Here is a 23,936-nt window from a genome sequence, read left to right as displayed (position 1 = left end):
TGTGGTTTTTCTCCTTCCTTTTGTTTATGTGATGAATAACATTGATAGGTTTGTGAATATTGTACCAGCCTTGCCTCCCCAGAATAAATCCCACTTGATCATGGTGTATGATTTTTTCCATATATTGTTGGATCCAGTTTGCTAATATTTTGTTGAGGATTTTAGCATCTATATTCATCAGGGATATTGGCCTATAATTTTCTTTTTTGTGTTGTCTTTGCCTGGTTTTGGAATCAGAATTATGCTTGCCTCATAAAAGGAACTTGGAAGTCTTCCTTCCTCTTGAATTTTTTGAAATAGCATGAGAAGGATAGGAGTTAGTTCTTCTTTGAATATTTGGTAGAATTCACTTGTGAAGCCATCAGGCCCAGGACTTTTCTTTGTTGGGAGTTTTTTGATAACTGTTTCGACCTCATTTGGTGTAATTGGTCTGTTTAGGTTTTCTGATTTTTCCAGATTGATTTTTGGAAGATTGTATGTTTCAAGGAATTTGTCCATTTCATCTAGGTTGTCTAGTTTTTTGGCATACAGTTCTTCATAGTATTTTCTTACAATCATTTGTATTTCTGTTGTGTCAGTTGTTATTTCACCCCTTTCATTTCTAATTTTATTTATTTGAGTCCTCTCTCTCTTTTTCTTGAGTTTAGTTAAAGGTTTATCAATCTTGTTGACCTTTGCAAAGAACCAGCTCCTAGTTTCATTGATCCTCTGTATTGTTTCTTTAGTCTCTATGTCATTTATTTCAGCTCTGATCTTTATTATTTCCTTCCTTCTACTACATTTAGGCTTTACTTGCTGTTCTTTTTCTAGTTCTTTTAGGTGCAGGGTTAAGTTGTTTATTTGAGCTTTTTCTAGCTTCTTAAAAGTTTGCCTGTAATGCTATGAACTTCCCTCTCAGTACTGCTTTTGCTGTGTCCCATAAATTTTGAGTTGTTGTATGCTCATTATCATTCGTTTCTAGGAATTTTTTTTATTTCTTCTTTGATCTCATTCTTAATCCATTCATTATTTAACAACCTGCTATTTAGTTTCCATGTGTTTGAGAATTTTTGAGCTTTTCTATTGTGGTTGATTTCTAGTTTCATGCCATTGTGATCAGAGAAAGTGTTTGATATTATTTCAGTCTTCTTAAATTTGTTGAGACCACTTTTGTGCCCTAACATGTGGTCTATCCTAGAGAATGTACCATGAGCACTTGAAAAGAATGTATATTCTGCTGCTTTAGGGTGAAAGGTTCTGTAGATATCTATTAAATCGAGTTGCTCTAGTGTGTCCTTTAAGTCTGCTGTTTCTTTGTTAACTTTCTTTCTTGAGGATCTATCTAGTGATGTTAGTGGGGTATTAAAATTCCCTACTATTATAGTGTTGCTGTTGATCTCGTTCTTTATATCCATCAAAGTCTGCTTTATATATTTAGGTGCTCCTCTATTAGGTGCATAGATATTTATAATAGTTATATCTTCCTGTTGGATTGCTCCCTTTATCATTATGTAGTGGCCTTCTTTATCTCTTACTATATTCTTTGTTTTAAAGTCCATTTTGTCTGATATAAGTATTGCTACCCCAGCTTTTTTTTTCATTTCCATTTGCATGAAATGTTTTTTTCCATCCTTTTACCTTCAACCTATGTGCATCTTTTGTTTTAAAGTGTGTCTCTTGTAGACAGCATATGTATGGGTCCTGTTTTCTTATTCATGCAGCTACCCTATGTCTTTTGATTGGATCATTTAATCCATTTACATTTAAGGTTATTATTGATATGTAGTTGTTTATTGCCATTTTATTCTTTAAAGCTGTATTCCTCTTTTGCTATATTCTTTTCCCACTTTGATCTGTTTACACCATGCCCCTTAACATTTCCTGAAGCATTGGTTTGGTTGTAATGAATTCCTTGAGTTGTTTTTTTTTTTTGTCTGGGAAACTTTTTATTTCTCCTTCAATTTTAAATTATAGCCTTGCTAGATAAAGTAGTCTTGGTTGTAGGTTCTTGTTCTGCATTACTTTGAACCAGTGATATTTTAAACAGACAGTGACTGTTTCTTTGTTAGACTATGTCAAGCCTCAAAAACCCTTAATTACTTCAATTGTATTTATAGATATTGGAAACAAATATTTTTTCACTTTCTTTTTTTTTATTTGTGACAGAGACAGAGAGAGATACAGGGAGAGGGACAGATAGGGATAGATAGGGACAGACAGACAAGAAGGGAGAGAGATAGAAGCATCAATTCTTCACTGTGGCTCCTTAGTCTCCTTAGCTGTTCATTGATTGCTTTCTCATATGTACCTTCACCAGGGACCTACAGCAGAGCAAGTGACCCCTTGCTCAAGCTAGCAACCTTGGGCTCAAACCAGCGACATTGGGCTTCAAGTCAGCAACCTTGGGCTCAAGCCAGTGACCATGGGGTCATGTCTATGATCCCATGCTCAAGCCAGCAACTCCATGCTCAAGCTGGTGAGCCCCCGCTCAAGCCAGAGTTGGTAACCTTGGGGCTTCGAACCTGGGTCCTCCACATCCCAGTCCAACACTCTATCCTCTGCGCCACCGCCTGGCCAGGCACATTTTTTCACTTTCGTCATCTTCACTCTTATTTATACGAGGGCTAAAAATGTCATTAATTGAACAAAATAAATCTTAAGGTAGCTGAACTAAGGAGAGTTACTATAAATAAATTTGATCATTCTATACCATCCTTTCTTAAGATAAGAACAGTTCATGGATAAGGAGTCACGTTTCAGCCTCCTGCACAGTTATTAGATTTCTACATAATACCTGACTTTATATGACTCTTATTAATATAGAAAGTAGGGAGACAAAAGGAGCCTATGACAGTTAAAAAAGAAGCAGTCAGAGATATTCAGAGGGAAACAGAAGAGAGGAATGTTTTGGAAAACCCTAAGAAATAAATGTCCAGAGGGAAAAAGTGATCTTGTTAATAGCAAATTTCTAGTAAGAGAAGGAACAAGAAGTGACTTGAATTTAGTGACTAGTCCATGAGTGATCAGGATGAAAGCAGTCCCTGTGGGGGGCAGGGGAACTGTGGGTTACAGCAGATTAAGGAATGTAGTGGAGAGAAGGAAGGGAAGACATTGGTCAGATTATCCAGAAAGGAATAAGGCCCCTCATTGAGGAACCTTTAAAATTTGGGACTCTCAGCCTTTAATCTGTCTTCCCAAGCTTTAGGTAAACTCAACTTAGCTTGAAACTGGAGTCCATAAATTTTGGTCAGGGCCAACATGGGTCATGATGCCGCACCCTGCTTTCCTCTACAAGTTTGTCACTTAGTGGCAACCAAAATTTAAGGTGGTCTTGAACTTTCTATCTAAGCTAAATATTGCCCTTTCTACCATAATCTTTCCTCCACCCCAGCTGTTGATGGCTCTGCATCAAGAGAAAGCTGGTATTTAGAAAAGTTTGCAGAACAGATATCAACTAGAGAAGAATATGGTCAGTATTCATAAATTTTATTTTGTTTTAATTAGGAAGCAATAAACAGAAAGGGCCAGTAAAGAATGACAGGTTAACTACATAAGACAAAGAGCTGTTTGCTAATGAGACAAAGTTCAGTAGATGCTGAAAGAGATATGAGCTGTCTACATAGGAGGAAGGGTGACAAATTCTCAGAGACCAGGGGAAAGGTTTAGAAATTTTAGGGAGAGACTACCTGATCATCTCAGGGTTCTCATATGACTGTGGACAGCATTTGAAGTTAGCCCCTACTGAAAAGACAACATGACTGAGGTAAAGCCTCTTCAGAAATAGTTTCACCTCCTATCATAATGGGTGGCTTTACCCTGCCCCTCCCTCCTGTCTTTTATAAATCATTGTGGACATTGAGAGGAAACTAATAAAGCCACAGTGTTGAAGAAGTATAATATCCCTGCACTGGGGTATTAAGAAACTTAGGTACCATCTTGACCCAAATTCACATAAATTCATACTCCAACCCACTAAGCACCCATACAACAATTTACACCATCACCTCCTCTGTCTCTCTTATACTTGGCCCATATGTACCCTAATTTCTGCTGTCTCTAGAGGTTCCAATCCATAACTCTCCACAGTGATCATCACAATCTTGAACACAGAATAAGCCCTCAATTAACTGAAAGAGCTAAGAGGCTTTCTCTGCAGCAGGATACTTTAACCCAAAATGTTTCATCTGCATTACATACTCACATTGAATCTCTGAATAGGTTAACATGTAGCTAGAATTCCATGAATTACTTTCTTGTTTTGTCATAGAATTTTTAATACTGCAATAATTTTTGTTTTACATAGAGCTATATAATCAAAATAAACGCCCATGTTTGTTTAAATTTTCACTTTCACACATATACCCTACACTATTAACATTTGAGTTTCTTTCTAAAGAGTGGTAACGTACTAACTCTGCAACTCCCTATATTTTAGGATAGTTTTTTTGTCCCAAACTATATAGGCTAGGAAAACTGGCTATATATAGTTGATTTTGATCTAACTCATCAATTCACATATGCCATCAAAGAAAATTCAAGCACCTTAGCACATATATGGTTTAACAGAAAAAACACTGGAGTCCGCCGGGAAACTGAGTGGCGATCCGGGCTCAAGCACTGACTACTGATGTGACTAAGTGAACGTGCCTCTCTAGGCTCCCATGCCCTCATTGATAAAATAAGGCAATTGGGGAGGAGAGCCTGTGATGCTTCTTCCCTTATTAAAATTCCACAATTCCAGAGCATTGGCTTTCTATTTATTCAGCATGTTGTAATTGACAGACCACATGATGCATCTCTCAGTTAAACTGACCCCTGCCAGAAAGTCCTTGGAGGCTGGCCACCCACAGTGCCCTTCCAAAGAGTCCTTAACACAGAAATCTTCACATTCAGTTCTGTGTCATGTCACCCCAGCGACAGCTGATTGAATCAGAACGGTCACCATAAATGGTCCAGTATCCTCTGAAGGGTCCTGGCACGAGACCTTCCCTAACAGCTAGATTCTCTACAAACTGGGGACTGCCCCAACCGATCTAATCTCTCCTTGGGGATTCTGAACACCGAACTTCCAAAGACAGAACTGTGAAACCATTTGCCTTGGTAACGGTTATTTTAAACGAAATTTAGTCAGTCATTTGATTCACACCCCGGGTGACCACAAGCCCCATAAAGTCAAGGACCCATTTGCTGTACCCTCCTGTAACTCACATGAGAGGCACTCAATCAGTGAGTCCTACGGAGCCACCTGAAACCAAACGTAAATAAACCCCTAGAGACAGAGAACAAACTGATGGTGACCAAATGAAAGAAATGTTGGGAAGATGGTAGAAAGAGGTGAAAGGGACAAAGAAGTACAAATTGCCAATTACAAAAATAATCTCGGGGATGTAAAGAACAAAACAGAGAACATAGTGATACTGTAATAACAAGGTATGGTGCCATACTAGATTCATCAGGGTGGTCACTTGGGAAGGTGTATAAATGTCTAATCACTATGCTGTACACCTGAAACTACTGGTAATGTAATACTGTACATCAGCTATAACTAAAAAATAAATGTTTAAAAATTTTTTAATTAAAAAAAATTGTTTCATGTTAAGAATGCATAGTTTCTTAGTTATTTCAAAAAAGAAAAAGAAAGGAAAGAAATAGAGATCAAGGGCCATAAAGAGCAAGACACTAAGGCAGCTCACAGCTCAGGAACAGTTATGGAATCGAAGGAGGACATTCTTTCTAGTTCCATAAGCATGGCGTGCTAACCATCGGTACTTGTCTTTTATATATGGTCTAAAAAGTTCTGTCCGTTTCTATCACAACAAGTTTCGACACGTAAGCACGTGTTTATTTGGCACATGTGTGCCTCTCTATTTTTATCACTTAATATATACATACTGACGTGGCAAATTAACTAAAACAAAGTTGATTCACGTTAGTCTTATGTGTGAAGCGATAGTGTACCCATGGCTACTGATAAAGTTCATTTACGCCACTGTAATTTTTACGAATTTCAACAAGGAAGAAATCCTACAGAAGCATGTCTGTCTCATCCACCATACTCCCCGGACTTAGCACCCTCTGACTATCACTTGTTTTTGTCCTTACAAAATTTTTTGAAGGGCAAAAAAATTCAAAAATGAAGAAGATATCAAACAAGCACTGGTTCAATTTTTCACATCAAAAGATAAAACATTTTTCAAAAATGGGATATACAAATTGCCGTCATGCTGGCAAGAAATCATTAATAATAATGGCAATTATATTATTTAATAAAGTTTATTGACGGTAAGAAAAATTTGTATTTTGTTTTATTCCAAAAACGGACAGAACTTTCCGGTAGACCTTATATTTTTTATTAAGCACCTTGACATCAGTTATTTATTAATTTCAGTGGAGGAATTACCATTTTCTGATTAGCATGGGTTCTGCTCTGACATATGACAGAAATGCCACTGAAAATCAAAGGAGAACTCAGCCTTTGAAAAGATTTGTTCCCGCTGCAAGTGTAGAGTGAGACTGACTCAGAATAAGCAAAAACAAACAATGAAATACCTTAGAAAGTGCTTAGGAGTCATTTAATCTTTGAAATGTTGGCTTTTATGAGGTAGAAAGATCTCACAGAACCATCTGACTTTTGGGGATGCTTTGTTTACCCTGATTTCCTGAAATTACTGGGAACAATTAAAGTTTTAAGATACCCTAAATTTTTCTTTCCATTCGGTGGGGGCCTAATGGGCCATATGCAGATCTGGACTCCTGTGTGCACATATGGTCCATAATTTATAAAATGTGCTTATTTACATGTTGTAATTCTTACTTTCCAATGTTTTGAAATGTACCCTTCTCATATCTTTCTTTGACATGCAGACACATTTTAGCTACAGGGCTGGCACAATAGAGAGCTGCTAGGCATGGAAGCATTACGGCTGACACCTGCCTCCTTATAAACAATATGATGGGAAGAATCTGCAGAACTATTACTGGAGGACATCCTGTTGTACCAGGTGCTTCTATTTGGGGGGTCAGTACTCACCTGAAATAGTTGGGGGCACACCTTCCTTCACCTGGAGAGTCACTTGAACTTGGCCTTCACCTGAAACTGAACACAAAAACCACAACTTGGAAGTCATGCAAAAGTATCTTAATACAAAAGATATTCATATGTGAGACAGGTCGCTTTATGCTATATTGTCCCCAAGATAACTAAATTTTCAAACTAAAAAAAAAAAAAAAAATGAAGTCCTTGTGAGTTAGTCTAACAATTGATTTCCAACATTTGATTTGATTGCTTTTATTTGATTAAACTTAATTGCAATGAGGTCTCCCAGGGAATTGGCACATAAATAATTAGGGGATAAAAACCTTCAGCCATCTGTTCTTCGGAGGCCAATGCTGGTCGGCAGGACACACCTCATACCCTATTTCCTCCATCATCCTGAAAGCTCAGCTTTTAGCATTCATGTTTTTCACCAGTGGAGTTCAGATCACCCATGAAATCTATTTGCTTTACCTTTCCCCAAACAAACTGTCCTTTTAATGAAGGCTTTTCTCCACCTCCCCTCCCCCCTTCCATCTTCCAAACCAACTGAGCACATTTAAAAGGCCTGGGGTTCATTAATTTTAAGTGTTCAATAAATTAGAAGAAATAATCAAAAGGCCTGATTCTTTCTGATAATGACAATTTGATGTCAGTATAAACCAGTAGATTAAGCTGGGAACATATGCTCCTTTGCCGAGAGAGGCTGCTATAATTAAATAGTGAATGCATCTACAAGGTGCTCTCACGCCTGATTAATTAGTAATCAGGTGCATGAACTCCACTTTTCAGCAACACCTTGTCTCTTATTGGTTAATTACCTTTCTGCCTTATCAGATGTCACGGGAGGCAGCACCTCCGGACCCCGGAGGGCCCAGCGCTGCTGAAGGCCACTCACTGCCTTGAGACCCTGGCCAAACCCATGCTCTCCATTGGCCTTGCCCAGGAACCCTGAGCCCTTTCCTCCAATGCGAAGTGAAACAGACCAAGGATCCTTCCTTCTAATTACAAAGCGTAAGCTTCGGAACATTACAAAAAAAAAAAAATCATCCCCAAAGGAATCCATGATGAGACCTCTCCTATTCTTCTATTATCATTTGGATCACTGTTCTCATTTAAATTTCTTCCCCATTATAAAAAGCATGAGTCTGAGGCTTTCCCCTAACACTGTACACATTATGAGACTGACACATGTACCACCGCCCACATGTCTTTTTACATGTTCTACTTTATCGCTGCTTCCAAGACCTCACTTATATTGTTTCTTTATTCCATTACATAGTTCACCCACTTTTCTGTCTCTAATTATAATAATAATACACCCACTAGCCCAGTATCATACCTCTTTCTTATTCTGGAATGTCTGACTTACTCACTTCTGCTCACAGGGATCTATGCATTTTCTAAAGTTGAAAAGCAATTTAAAATTATACTGTGATACTCATCCTAATCTAACTCTCAATTTAGCAAATATTTATCAAGCGTCAACTGTAGTTAATTTAGGATTGCATCAACTGCTTCTTAGCTCTGTCTCTAAATCTTTGAGAGAGGAATTTTTCTCATGTACCTTAGGACACTGGACATTGCTGGGTTTCTAATTTTCATGGACCAATCTAGGAATCCTAAGTTTAAAGTGCTCTACTCTGGATACCCAGTACTTAACTGACAGCATCAACAAATTAAACAAATAAAGGCAGGAAATAATCTTCTTAAAGGAACCAAAAGACAAAATAGTAAAAAAAAAATTGAGGTTCAATCAGAAAGAAAATATGAATGAGATGATATCTAAAAACATGCAAAAGGACCTGTGGTGGCGCAGTGGATAAAGCGTCAACCTGGAAATGCTGAGGTTGCCGGTTCGAAACCCTGGGCTTGCCTGGTCTTCAAGCTTCTCCCCCCTGTCTCTCTCTCCTCTCTCTGTCTCTCTCCTCTCTAAAATAAATAAATTAATTAATTAATTTAAAAAAATCTGCTTAAAAAAAAACATGCAAAAGGCTGTAACAAAATAACATTCTTCTATAAGAGAGAAACTGAAATACTATGATAGACTCAAACTCTAAGAAAAGTAAATGAGGGAAAGTTCCAGGAACCATTTGGAAAGGGAAATCAGTTCATTTAAAGATGTTATAAAACCATGCTTGTTAACAGTTTCCGGGAAGTTACAGATTTCGGTACATCTGTGCCCTCTTCCTTAGGACACAGCCAATGAGGTAAGGAAAGTAAAAGGTTCCACGTAAAGATCTTTTTCAAAGCCACTCTAGTCATTTTACAGATTTATTCAACCCCAAAGAAGTATAATTTATACTTAGAAGAGGAATGGTTGGAGTAAGGAAAGAATAAAAACATCACTTTTCCCACTAGCTAGATGAGAAAATTTGAAATAGAGGGGAAATAATCAATGTATCCACAATCCCCTGAAAAAGACAGACTACGTACCACACATTATAATTATCACTGTGATGAGTAACCCTGAAACTGAAAAGGCTAATCCTCAACATATCCGACTCCCAGTATAGGTTGTTCCCCTTGTCCTTTCATTCACTCAGTCACTTAGCCAAGTCCTGTCCTTAGTGAGCCGGCTTCCTGGCTCAGGGAGCCTCCACATCTGAACCTCTGGGCCAGCGGCGTCTGGGCTGCGTGGCCACTGATACTGTTCAGCCTCCACACGAGCACACGTGGTTCTTGTCTCCCCAGAACAGACACTGACACTAAAATATACATTGAAAAGCTATTGCTATCTTTATTAAACCAAGTGTGTGACTATCATTCCATCTAAGAAAAGTAGTTTCAGCAACAGAGGACATAGAGAAAAGTGACCGAAAGTAGAAAAGTCTGACTTCCTTTCCCACCGCGCCTTGCGCATGCCCGTCCACACACTCGTTGGGAGCCTGTGAGCACAGCTCAGAGGGCTGTCTCTTCCCAGATGCCATTTCTGGGTCACAAGAGTGCTGCCGTAGAGAGTGAAGGGGATGAAGGGAGGGTGCTAGCATCCAACAGCCTAAAGTTGAATCCTGAGTCTTTCAGCTCCTAGATGTGGGAAACTGACAAGTTATTAACCATTCCGAACCTCAGTCACTTTATCTGAACAGTGGGAACACTCCTACTATCTACCTCACTGGGTTCGTGGGAAGAAAGGATGAGATAATTTATGCAGTATGCTCAGTGTCATGCCTGGCACATCATGAAAAATACATTTAGCTGTTATCACCACTGTTAGTGTGTCATGCTTCTGACTCTAAGAGCCAGTGAACAAAACCCCAGAAATATGCTTGTATTCTCTTGACTCTTTATACAGCTGTACCTAATCATGATGAGCCATGGTATTCAGAGCTGTAAGCAACTTAACCAGCTCTGCTAAATTTTGTTAAGTGCTTTGACTCTATAAAAGACAGTGTAAATGTTAAGTGTCGTTTCCAATTTGAATAAATACAAAGAGAAATGAAAATCATCTGAGAAGAAAGGTATTGTCTTAAGAAGAGTTTAAAAGCCTTATACAGGCTGTGATGTTGTACATATGTTTTCTCAGTGCTTATGATTTCTGATTCTGTGTCTGTAACACGAGAATGGTTAATCTACTTTGTTTATAAACGGAGCCTTATTGCAGTTGATCCTTCCCAGATCGTGAGAGTTATCTGGTTGGTCCTCAAAAAGAAAATAAGTCTACAGGTCCATTGTTGCCAAATTATTCTGACAAGTGCTATATGATCTGAGCTTGATATACATACAGACATCTAGGAGGAAAAGAGAAATGTACTCAGAAAATAGCTCCTGGTAAGAGGGAAGAGAGCTACTCAGCTAGAAATAATACTAATGCCTCCCAGAGTTTTGTGCTGTGCCTGGTAAATTCTGACCTCACTAAGGCAGGGCAGAGAAAAATTAATCATTCTCTCCCTGAGTAGGTTTCATTCTTTCCTGGGATTTGGGGGGAATAAATAAGTACCTACATAGAAAGAAAAAACACGTGGCATCTAAGGGGTTTTTTATTTTATTCTTCCTTTCTATCCCCACTCTCACTTTGCCACTGAGGTTTAAGGCATATATATATATATATATATATATATATATATATATATATATATATATATATATATATATATATATATATATATATATATATATATATATTAGGGCTTCTCAACCAGCCCACATTGGAACAGACTGAGCCAACCATTGACTACACACGGAGAGAACACAAAATAGCAACTGTGGTCTGTGTCTGCAGGTTTCAGCTTGGCTCGTACCTTCCTTCTCTGCCTCTGTCTGCCCTGGACCCGGACTCCTGCTCTGTCTTCATGAGCTAGCTGTTGGATCCGGTCCCATCTCTGCGTTGTCAGTTAGCCTGCCCTACCCTCTACCTTCACCTCTTCTGTGGGTCTGCCTCACACACCTGCACACTCCTGCTTCCCCTCCCTACCGGTTCAGTGAACTTGACCTTGTTCCCTGGACAGTAACTGCTTTCATTTAAGCCACAGGGAATGCTTGCTTGTCACTCGGTCCCTGGGCAGCTGAAGTTGGATTCACAAAACCACATTCCAGATTCTGGCCTCATAGAGACAGTCGCAGAGTCACCTTGGCCCTCGTGACACAGGATCTTTTTAAAAACCGTCACAAAAACAATCAGTGAAAATCCTGTGATCTCCCTTTGAGTCTTCTATTATCCCCAGTAATATGCCCTACTGAAAGAGTGTAATTTTCTAAGTGTAAGAGTAAAAGAACTTGATCCAGACACCAACAGATAGATACATCTGCATTAACCACAGTCCCGAGAGTTAGCTCAATTACATCTTCTTAATTAACTCAGAGAACAATAACAATTGTTATCCTGACTCAGTGGGATGTTTGCCACGTATGGGGCATTTGTGATTTCCTGGGCCCTGTGCAGATCTACAGATCCAGAACTTACAGGGAGGGGCCTGATAGCAAGCATTCCAGCTGTTTGCCCATGAGGCACATTTAGAAAGCGCCGAATTGAGGAATGTTACAATTTCTTTCATACCGTACTCTCAAAAATGTGGTTTGTTCTCAGAAGCAGGTGTTCTTAACAAGTGAGGAGACCCAGATAAAAAAAGAGATCCTTGTGTTCACACTTCTTACCTTTAACCACTAATACCAGAAACGAGCAAACCACATTATACTCCCAAAATATAAAATGTGAGGTAATGACTTTAGTGGCCTAAAAGTTTTATTTTAATAGCTATAAATGTTAAAGTTTTTTGTTTTGTTTTTTAAAGTCCTAGGTCAGCCCTGGTCAAGTAGATCAGCTGGTTAGAGTCATCCTGATACATCAGGATTGTAGGTTTGATCCCCAGTCAGGGCACTTACAAGAATCAACCACTGAATGCATAAATCAGTGGAGCAACAAATTCATGTTTCTCTCTCTTCTGTCTCCCCCCACTTTCTCTATCTTTCTAAATATCATTAACAAAATATTTTTAAAGAACTAGGGTCATTAAACCCATGATTTTATGAATATTCTTGCTTGAGAACAGGTTAGGTTTCTAAAATAATTCAGTATGAGTCTTGATTTAAGAAAACTCTTAAGTAAATAATAGTCCAGGAGCCATAAGCATATGATAAATTGTGAAGGTGGTACTCAAATATCTAAAGTTTAGGCAGAAGAGAGTTGATTGATAAGGATAGGTTATAGAAACAAACAACCCCTACTCTACTAAACAAGTAAGAGACCCGGGTCAGGAAGCCGAGTTCGAATGCTGGTTGGTATCACCGGAGCTCTGCGGCCCCCTGTGTGAGCCTCGCTACCCATGTCACTGAGTCTTAACCCCTTCATCTGAGCGATCCCTAGAAAAAATATTTGATTCTGGCTTCTAAGTGTTCCTTCCTTCCTTCTTTCTTTCCATTCCTCCCCTTCTTCCTTCTTTTTCCTTTTGAAGACGCTGCTTGTAATCAAGAGGCAAAGCCCCTTCCCACATTCCCATCTCCTGCTCCGTTCTCTGTAGTTTCGCCATGAAGTTTAGTGCATTTCCCTGAACTCAATTCTCTACATTACCGCTAAAAGTCCTTGGGGAGCTTTAGGGAATGAGTTTTCTATAAGGATGTAAATTAATTTATTAACTAGAATGCTATAGATTGCCTTAGAGGGACTCAGCATGGAATGTCTGCTGAGTTTCAAAGGGTTAGGATTCTGCTCTGCTGATAAAATCCCCCCAAGAGATCTGAGGAGCCAGTCGAGTCGGCTCTCCATCTGAGATCCTAGCGGAATTCCATCTCAAGAAGCTGCTTAGGATCTTCTAGACCAGAAGGGTCCAAGCAGTGCTCTGCTCCATCCCAGGCCCTCAGCACCTCGAAATAAGAGAAACCGAAGCCATGTCCATGACCTTCAAACATTGGGAAACCTTCCTTATTTTTGAAGATCTCCCAAGTTAAGCAACCTCTGTGCTGAGCCGTCTGTGACTTGAGTTCTTCAGGGCACCTGGCGCAGACAATAAAGTCCATCTGTCTCCCTATCGACAGCCCTTACCCTCCTGGACGGCAGCCCTGGCGTGGTGCCAAACAGCCCGCCTTTATCTTGGTGAGGGGGACACTTGGGGACAAGCGGTGGCCAGCCTGGCCAGACACGTCTCTTTTCAGTTCCATCAGGGCAAGGCGGTCCGAGGAGCCTGAGCCTCGCAGGCGGACTTGCTCAGCTGCCGCCGCTCACAATGTCCCAGCTTGGAGGCACCCCTGCACGGGCGCACGGGGGGCTGTGTGAACTGAGGAGGGCACCCGTGAATGACTCGGCATCTGATATGAATTTATCACCGGCTGCTGCTTGGGTGGGGAATAAAGCCAGTGGAAGGGGCCGTGAGTGTTTAATGCACCCTGCCACAACCCAACAGTTTGCCCTAAAGAGCCTTTTACCAGTATGAAAGGACAGGGTCAAAAGTAAGTTGACCCCTGACAGAATGTACAATTATTAGGCGAGGGCTGTGCGGCAGCAGCTGCTGGAACCCCACTGGCTCCGCGTTGGGCTTCCAAGAGTCAGAATATGAATAATCCACTCAAGATTGTTTTCTCCACCCCTCTCAACACCCCCCCCCCCCAACCTGGTCGCCCTGGTTCGGGCAAGTGCGATTATATTTCTCCAGGAAGAACATGGCCCTCCCTAGCAGCTGCAATAATTGTGTTCCTATTGTGACGAAGACCTCCTCCTGGCCACCCCCTTACAAGTGGCCATTGTCAGCGGAGAGGCAGTGATTACACGCTCCGCCTGATGCTTTGGGGGACCCAGCTGCCTAAGTGCTGACACACGAGTGTGCGGAAGGCCGGGAAGGGGGCTGCTGGAGGTGGAGGCGAGAGGTGGGGGGGGGGGGGGTCCACGTCTGCGAGATGGGACTCGGACATACCAGACCTTTTGCATAAGTCAAGCCCAGAACAAATGAGGCTTTATCGGGCCCCAGTGACGAGGGGTCTCATCTCCCTTTGAAGTGGAGCTGAGCATGGAGCCTCACAGCTTTTCCTCCTTTGGATCAAGCAAACATCTTTCTTTTGATACACTGCATGCTCATTATCTCTGTCCCATTTAACGATTTTTGATTGAAGGGTGGCGGCTGGGATGCCAAGAAGATCGTTAGAGCGGCTCCATCCCGCCAGGCCCGCAAGAAAGGCTTTCCTTGTGCCCGGGCCTAAATTTGGAATTTCTTAACAGTGTGCGCTTGTTCTTCAAGGCAGATAAGGGCTGAGCGTGAAATTCTTAATTAAGCAATAAATAGAGAGTGGGGTGTCAGCAGATGTAGCCAGTAGCCATGGCAACAGGAATCACATGGGCAAGAGAACCGAGACTCCATGTAGGCCTCGGGCCCGGGCCTGACTGACAGCTGAAGAATCCTACAAAGCTTGTAAACCAGATTAATTAGCTGACTAATTATTTCATAGCGTTAATGTAACTAAAAAATAAAAATAGTTCACCATGAACTGAAACATCCCTGCAAGAAAACAGCAGGGAAAAAGGCAGGAGGAAGCGGGCCGGCAGGGCCCAGAGCCGCCAGGGAATCGGATCTCATCAACGGGAAAATGGGTCTGCTGGATTTGACTCCGACTTGGAATAGAAAAAAAGAGCAACTTGTTCTACAGCCGTACCCATTCCAAGCATGGCATGGAAGTTACAGTCGGAACCGCCATTCAGAACCATTGATCACACCAAATATTGCCATAGCTAGCACACAGGCCTTGACTCCACTTCTGTTTTGTAAGTGGCGCCTTGGGCAGAAGTCTCAGGGACTTTGGAAAGACAAGCTGAACCAATCTCCTTAAAATATATTTCTAAATGAGCGAGGTTATCTTGTCCTGTAGGTAGCAATTGCTTAAGTGGTATTACATTTCCATCATGGGAACAATAGATCACATATGTCCTATTATCATGAAGCTCAGTTATCTAACAAAATCTAGTCAAGGAGGATAATATGAAACCCTTTCCGAAAGGTTAGGATGTGTTCAAGGCTTGTGACATTGTTGTTAATCTTCCGGGGACACAAGAAAAACTCGAGAGAAATAATCTATGGAGAAAATTTGTAGTAAAGTAACACGGCACACCAGTCATACATGAAGATGCTTGGGTGTTTTGTTTCACAATTCCAAGAGATAAGGAAGTATTCTGAACCTCGCCGGACAGATAAGGTTATGGAGGCACGGAGCATTCATAATTCCACGCCCCAGGTGAAACAGCCTGCCAGCCCCTGATTAAAACCTTGAGCCCTAAGCTGTGGCCACCAGCTTTCCAAAGAACCTGCAGTCCACAAAGATGTTTGCTAAACAAAGACAAAACTTGCCTTGGTAGAGAAGAGAAATGCAGGGGTCAGACATAGTTTTGACGCAGGGTTTTTTTCTTTGTCATTGGGGATGGGTGAGAAGTTTCCTCCCGTGACCCTGCTGAGCACCCCAGCCCTCCGGGTCAGGGCCCAGCGATTACTGAGCGGGCAGCACACTCTAGTGGAGAGCCCCGGACAGGAGCTAGAATGCCTGGGTCCCGATGCCCCCAGCCCAGCCGGGTCTAAGAGGAGTCGAGTATCTTCAATCATACATGAAGTAGCCAAGTGGAGGAAATGAAGATAATTGTGATTTAAAAATATTTTTTTTTCCCTCTCCTGGGGGATGTGGTGAGGTCATGAACAAACAATACAACAGATGATCCACTTAGAAGTGGTCACCAAAGGAATGAAACCCAGCCAGCGTCCGTCCGTCCGTGCGGCGGCCCTGGGCCTGAAACGCCAGCGGGAGACGGGCGGGGCCCAGCACCCGGACGGTCTTCTGAGGAACGCCGGGGCAGAAGGGGCTCCGGCAGCTGCCCTGCCATGAAATGGAACTCTTACACACACAACTCTCCCCGTGTCCGTTTCCTGCCAGGGTACAGCCATGTAGGGGCCACGGGCTTGACCTAGGCTTTCTTCTCAGATGAGATGTATTTTATGTAAAACAGCCCAGTACAGACTTATCAAGTCATGCAATCAAAAAACCTTAAGTAGGCCCTGGCCGGTTGGCTCAGCGGTAGAGCGTCAGCCTAGCGTGCGGAGGACCCGGGTTCGATTCCCGGCCAGGGCACACAGGAGAAGCGCCCATTTGCTTCTCCACCCCCCCCCCCCCCCACCTCCTCTCTGTCTCTCTCTTCTCCTCCCGCAGCCAAGGCTCCATTGGAGCAAAGATGGCCCGGGCGCTGGGGATGGCTCTGTGGCCTCTGCCCCAGGCACTAGAGTGGCTCTGGTCGCAACATGGCGACGCCCAGGATGGGCAGAGCGTCGCCCCCTGGTGGGCAGAGCGTGGCCCCCTGGTGGGCAGAGCATCGCCCCCTGGTGGGCAGAGCATTGCCCCATGGTGGGCAGAGCATCACCCCCTGGTGGGCAGAGCGTCGCCCCCTGGTGGGCGTGCCGGGTGGATCCCGGTCGGGCGCATGCGGGAGTCTGTCTGACTGTCTCTCCCTGTTTCCAGCTTCAGAAAAATGAAAAAAAAAACAAAAAACCTTAAGTGAATGTAAACTAACCACTATGTAACATGCATGGCACAGAACCGAAAGTCCATTGCTGGGGTCTTCTGGGGTACCAGCTACAGCTGCCTCACTTCCAGTGAGGCATTAGGGCATCAGCAGCCACCCTAAAGACGCTATAAACTCTACACAAAGGAGATCCAAAATCATGACCAAACCCACACAGCCCAGCGCAGCGGCACGGGACACACCAAGGAGGAGCAGGACGCGCCTCCCCCCCCCCCAGTCCTCAGAGACACCCTTCCCATGTCAACCAGAATCCACAGTTCCCATCTGCCCCAGGTGCTGAGGGCAGTGGAGGCACCAATGACCGTGGAAGCCACTACTCGGGAACCGGGAATCCTCTTCAAGGAACCAGGGTCTCGCATTTAATTTATTAAATATTCAACCATTCCTCTGTGTCTTCTTGTCCCTTTTCCAACTCATGTTCTTCAAAGGTGGAAAGACTAGGGTATTCTGGCACAAAGAATTTTTATAAGAAAACTATATATCTATAAAAATGTTCTATACTAAAATATTCATCCACATTTTATATATATATATATATGCAACATATATATACAGTGGTACATCTACATATGAATATATATATGTATATTTACACAGATGTGTATTTATTCCATACATGTGTGAATATATAGGATAATAGTACAATTTGCTATTAATTCAGTAAAAAATATTATCAAAGGGAAAGAAAATTTGTAATTGCATGATTTGTGGGGTTTTTTTTCTTTAAGCCCCAAATATTCCTTTTTTATTTTGGCTTATGTGAGTATTCAAATTAGTTTGTAGTCCACAAACAGAATCTGACCAATGGACAGGCTTCTGAAGAGCACACGAGGTAACAAACAAGAATGACTGGAAATTCAATTTTGTTCCAGGATATATACCGAGTGAATAGTCATAGTTAGGGTTAATGGCGACTATCTGCTCTTTCTAATGGCTGTATTCAACTCTAGTGGTAAAACTGTCACAGGTCCTCCGTCCAGCCTGAGTTTTTATAGTTTTAGGTTATATCTATGGATGAATCAAATAAAAAATAAAGTTTGAACGGTATAATTCAGTGCAAATAAAATACACTACAATCCATTTGGCAAAGACAAAAATACCAGGTCAGTGCCATACTCTCCTCTCTGGTGCTATTAAAATTTAATCAGGCCTGACCTGTGGTAGCACAGTGGATAAAGAGTCGACCTGGAAATGCTGAGGTCGCCGGTTCGAAACCCTGGGCTTGCCTGGTCAAGGCACATATGGGAGTTGATGCTTCCAGCTCCTCCCCCCTTCTCTCTCTGTCTCTCTCTCTCCCTCTCTGTCTCTCTCTCTCCCTTTCTCTCTCCTCTCTAAAATGAATAAATAAAATTTTTTTTAAATTAAAAAAAAAAAACCCTGATACTTTAAAAAAAATTTAATCATCTCAGGGCTAGATAGCTAGGCACAAGTGAGAGGGACAAGGGACTCAGGACAACTGGCCAGCTCTCTACATCCTGAGGGACAAGTCTGGCTTATGTCAAGGGCTGGGACTTGAGGTGCTGATGAGTTCTCCTGAATTTGACCAGGATCTTTTAGGCCCAGCTTATAACAAGATTGTCGTTCTAGGGATCCATTTGGACAGATTCTCCTAACAGACACCACCGAACTGAGGTCAGTATCAGTGGACACCATGGTGCTCAGAGAGCCCGGTGCTGACGTGGTACAGCAAAGGAATATGAGACAAACACCAGGCAGTCAAAAGAAATCTCCTGTGAAACACGCACACTAAGAAGCTGAGGAAATCCTTTAGCATCTGTTACTCTGCAGCCACAGAAGGACTTCTGGTCCTGTAAGACGAGGCTCCTGGATCCTTCATCTTCATGCTGCATTCTGACACAAGACAATGACAGCCCACCCCGTCCTCAGACAAGCCCGCCATGCCTTCTCCTCCTCCTGACCTCGGGTTCCCTTGCCAAGCTTTCCTTCCCACCTTCCACATTAACGTCACCTTCCTTCCTCCTCTCTCTGTACCTGTCACCTGGTACTCTCTGCTACTCCTAGTATCTGTGGCCATAACTGGTCATCCTGTCTTTCCTGTGCACTTGATCTTTCTGCAAATACAACACTGCCTTAAAATGAATTGAAAATATTAAGAAAAATGTTTAGTAAGCACTTGCTGTGGGTTAGGAATGCTAATAAAAATGTTTTATGCTATTCTTTATTTAATTTCCTATCCTTTGAGGTAGGTCCCAGTAGTATGTCATTTTACAGATGAGAAGGCTGAGCCTCAGGGAGGAATAGTAGCTGCTGTGTCCCATGGCTAGTAAGTGTCAGGGCTGGGATTCAAACCCAGGCAGCCTGATTTCAAAGCCTACCCACTTATTTTATAACTTCATCTTTATTTTGAAATACCCCCTGATTTTTGTGAGCAGTATATAACATCCCCCTCAGTTCCTTATCATTCCACAGCACAAATGTCTGCAATTCAAGAATGACTAGCGGTTTCTGACTACGTGCCCTTCAACACGCTCATTCAATTCTACTTACCCAAATAGGTGAGTTGCCTCAACTGGCCATTGAAGAACCAGTCACAGCCTTGGTCTTTCCCAGGTGACGGAAGAGAGGAAAGGGACCGGCCCACGTGACTCCCACACCTTATGAGGATGTCAGAGTAAGGCCACAGCACTGTGTGCACCAGCAGGAGGTAATTCCCAGAAGCGAAATTGCCAAATGTTGCTGAGTACTTGAAGTGAGAGAAAAGTACAATGGGGCTCATTTAGTAGGGAAGGCTCCCCTCCCAACAGAGCTGCAAAGAATACTGAATAGTTTAAAAATAAGATACTTCATGGCCAAACTATTTTATTGTGGGGAATAAATAGGCTTATTTCAATCCACTCCCTAATAAATGCATAGCCAGAGTTACAAAATCGTCCAATATGATGGCTGACAGAGATTCTAAGTTTCTTTTGGTTTAACAACTTTACTTAACAGAAGAGAAAACCAAGGCACAGACAAGTGAATTGACTTGTCCTAGGACAAATCGCTAGAAGAGACGAGCCCGGTCTAGAATTCCTTTAACTTAAGAAGGCAGACAATGATAGCAGTGGTGTCCGTTTATAACAGTCAGAGCTAACAGAGCATGTGGTACATACAGGCTTGAGTACTACTCACATACAGCCATTCAATCCTTGAAAAATCCCTTTGTGATTGTTACTACTACTGTCCCAGTATACAGATGAGGAGGAATGTCGGAGCGGCAGAAGTTCAGGAAACTTGCTCAGATCACAAAGTGGGAGACGGCTGAGCCAGGAGGGAAACCCAGGATGTCCATCTCTAGAGTCACCAATCTGCTGCTGCCTCCACTTGATGAAAATAACACGAACACAAAATGTTCTCTTAGGGACCTCCAGGGGAGGAAAGAGCTCTCCGTTCTCAGAGAGATGGCGAGAGGATGAAGAGCGATTCTGCTTTGAACTACGGAACACCTAAAGCAGATTCTACTTCCTAAGACTGCTCTCATGACTTTTAGGGAAAATATGTATAATGAGACAGAAGAAAGAAATGTGTTAAAAGGAAGAAAAGAAGCTTGAGGGAATCCATTTGACAGCTTCTTCTTTTTTTTTTTTTTTTACAAAAAACCACACCAACTTTCTATACAGGACTATTTCTATCTTTGCTCCTTCTAACCATTTGACTCCTTCAACCCAACCCAAATTGTCTAGATTGCTAGTTAATCTTTGACCACAAGGTGGCAGTATGCAATGTAAAAAGGCTTTGTTAAGACATTTTTCCCTGACTACAAACACTTCTCTCTAGGTTGTTGGTCTTAATTCAGAATGTAAGAAGACAACTTTATAGATTGCTTAGAAGCTGTTTTTCATTATATTAATAAAGTTAAAATTCAGGCAGAACCGTTTTGCATTCAAGGTGAGATTTAAACAGATTATAAAATTTTCAAGTTAAAAAAACCCAACCATATCTTTCAGGATACAATCAATCATCTGGTCAAAATATTGTGGCAGTTTTCTTTATCAGCACCAGAAGATGCGAATAACTGCAAACCATTATTTCATAGAAGGAAATATCATAACCGCTTAGAAATGGGAAACACCATCGAACAAATTACCTGCAGAGATCTGTTGGTCCGAGGTACCTCAAATCTCAGGGAGTAGGTCTCTTGATCCGTGAGCAGAGCCATCCAGCCGTAAAGGTTAGACAACGTGTCATGCACATAATTGATGGTGGTTGTCTTATTTTTGCTGTCAGTCAGGGTTAAGTCATAAGAAACATCTGGAGCATTAGTTCTAGGGTCAATTTAAAAAGAAAAAAAAAAAGACATTAAGTTACTTGTTCATCCTGGATCTAATGTACTCCTCTTCCGTCAGTTATAGCGCATCTTCTAGTCTCTCCGTGCGTGTGGTAGGCCTCCTTTGTCCGGATGTCCGTGGAGGTTTTAGCAGTCACTGTGTGGGTCAAAACAGCCCAGTGGGAAGCTGTCATTGGATCGCCTGTGAACTTCACTGGTCTGGTGGGTTGGAGGCGGTAACGCTCAGAACTGATGTCACTAAAATGCCGTCCTAATGAATTGATATGTTCCAGGACTACATACTATTATTTTAACAAGGCTATGTCCGTGGCCAGAACGTTGCAGTCGACCAGGTTTAGCTGCAGCAGAAAACATTATAGTTATTAGATATTTTTACTGGGAGCAATGAGTGAGACGCAGAACCCGATGTACCTAGACTCTCAGAATCCCACCTCCCACTGGCCAGCCGGGATGGCTTCAGTAGCCTTCCCTGGAACGAAGAGGCAGCCTGCCGCTCTCCTGTGTGCCTGCACGGGGCCCGGGGCTCCCACCTGCTAGCTAGAGTATCCCAGCGCTGTTGGGTTCGCTTCTGAGCACAGGTTGTGAGAGCCCTAAGGTGGAAGCATTTTCTTCTTTTGGGTGCCCCGGCTCGAGACCCATCGCACAGTGGGCGCTCAAATCTGTTTTGTTCCATGAAGAAAGAACGCATGGAAGAGCGTTCTCTCCCCAAAGCCGGTGCCAATTTCCTAATTTACATAAAGGGTTTCTAGTGGGACTGCATTTCACCCAACTGAAGAGAGTACGGCAGAAGTGCTGCGTAAATGTCACAGGTAGAACCAGAACGTTTTTCATTTCTGCAAAGTATTCTCTACAGCCCAACCCAGAAAGCGATTTTTCAAATGTCACTAGAACATAAACAGGCTTAACCACATTCTAATACCCTAAAAGAAAGTCAAAGTGGAAAGGAAAAAAAAAAAAAAATCAATACACATTATGACTGTCCTTCTCCCTTTGGTTTAGTTTCATGAGAATCTGTAACTGCGGCATTTTGCTGCAGGCAGATAATTAAAGTCTCAAAGAGGAGGGAAACGAGCTGAGGGATGGTAGCTCTTCAGAGTGAGGTGTGGCGTGAGCAAGTCCACGGCCAGTTTACAGTGCAGTGACGGAGTATAAAAGGAAGCCGTTCTCCCTGTTAAAGGTTTGGGCACGACGGTCAGATGGGTGTAAATTGGAAACCTGTGTCTCACAGGCACTAGGTGTGTGAACTTGGGCAAATGACTAACCTGCTTCAAGCTTTAATTCTCTTTTATTTTTTTTCAATGGAGGCAATAGTAGTATGCAACTAGCTCCCAGAGATACTGTAAAACGTAAAGAGATAATCTACGTGAAGTCGTCAGTGACCGTCACCAAAGCCAACAACATCTACCTCCCGCTCATTTAAGAACCTCAGAGGTGGGCCAGCCTGCCATCCTGCAGCAGTTATTTTAATGTCAAGAGGTTTATCCAGGATATTTGGTCATTCAGAAACACTCAATACCTTCTATGGTACAGAACCTTGCTATATATTTCTAGTAAGATTAAACGCAGTTGTTTCATCTGTTAATTAATTAAAGGGAAACAAAATGATCGGGGCATTGGGAATTAAAGAACTGTTCTTTTCCAACATTCCCTGTGCTGCACTAACTGAATTTTTAGAAATTGTAGAGTGGGGTGGGGACTTCTTCCTTTCTTTGGGCTTGGGATCCTTAAGTTTTCTTCATATGTGTATCAGATTTAAATGAGAACTAAAGGACAATCCTTAATGCACAGTCATAAAACTAGAATGAACATGAAGGTTGCGGGCTCTGATTTCTAATCCATTGCAGGAATTCCCTCCATGTTTATCCTGTTCATTCTTCCAGCCATGGGGCATTCATATCTTAAAGTTCCTCCTCCATTTATGACATTCATTTTTAAACATATATCTTTAAACAAGCTTTGGAAAGCTTAATTTTCTTCCTCGTATCTTCTAGCCATTTGTCACCCACCATCATGGCTCCCGCTTCCATTGTTTGAAACCAGAGTCCCAGGAAATCATCCATCACAATCTGGCCCAGCCAATACATTTAATGAATAAAGAGAAACAAACGCAAAACAAACGTGATAAAAAGAAGATAAGTTGGTGTAAGGCCAGGAGCCGCCATCGTGGCCATTCACATGCAGGTTCCCATTGGATTCGGGCAGACGATAAGAAATGGCGGAGTCAGAGGATGGGGGGCCATCCTATTTATTGGTGTCTCACCAAGAGAGGCAAACCACAAAAGAAGACAAGGGAAAAGCAGAAAACCAGCTCTTCCCATGAAGGGCAAGGGATCAGGGAAGCCCCTGCAATTGTGATAGCAGGAACTGTGTGTCCAAGCTCCTGGTCTGTCCCACTTTATAGTGTAGAAAACCAAAATCCCTTAATCCAATATACAAACAAAGAAGTCTCTGATACAAAGTCACTTATCCAAGGCATAATTGGATTCCTCATGAGAGTGCACCACCCAGATCATACAATCAGTCAAGGGTGTGGGGAAAAGCCCAGTCCCAAAACCAAACCTTAGGCTACAACGACCTGGCCTGCCCACAGCCTGTCCCCCACACCCAATATAAGTCACAAGCGAGCAAACATATATATCATATTTACAAACTTA

At 42.2% G+C, this 23,936-nt stretch overlaps 1 protein-coding gene across 7 annotated transcripts in view; it reads right to left on the bottom strand.

Annotated features, from left to right (window-relative positions):
* Nucleotides 1-23,936, bottom strand: part of PKHD1 (PKHD1 ciliary IPT domain containing fibrocystin/polyductin) — a 482,558-nt gene that overhangs the window by 210,136 nt on the left and 248,486 nt on the right. For all 7 annotated transcript variants that reach the window (XR_010748128.1, XM_066359212.1, XM_066359215.1 and 4 more), the window contains 3 exons: nt 21,082-21,259; nt 19,503-19,698; nt 7,010-7,075 (listed from right to left, as the gene is read on the bottom strand). Coding sequence is in view for 6 of the 7 variants with exons in the window: in XM_066359212.1 (XP_066215309.1) it covers nt 7,010-7,075; nt 19,503-19,698; nt 21,082-21,259 (440 nt within the window). In the remaining variant the exon portion in view is untranslated. The remainder of the gene's footprint in view (nt 1-7,009; nt 7,076-19,502; nt 19,699-21,081; nt 21,260-23,936) is intronic.

The sequence above is a fragment of the Saccopteryx leptura genome, chromosome 1, assembly GCF_036850995.1.
Source record: "Saccopteryx leptura isolate mSacLep1 chromosome 1, mSacLep1_pri_phased_curated, whole genome shotgun sequence".
Classification (NCBI taxonomy): domain Eukaryota; kingdom Metazoa; phylum Chordata; class Mammalia; order Chiroptera; family Emballonuridae; genus Saccopteryx; species Saccopteryx leptura.
This window is presented reverse-complemented; position numbering and strand designations above follow the sequence as displayed.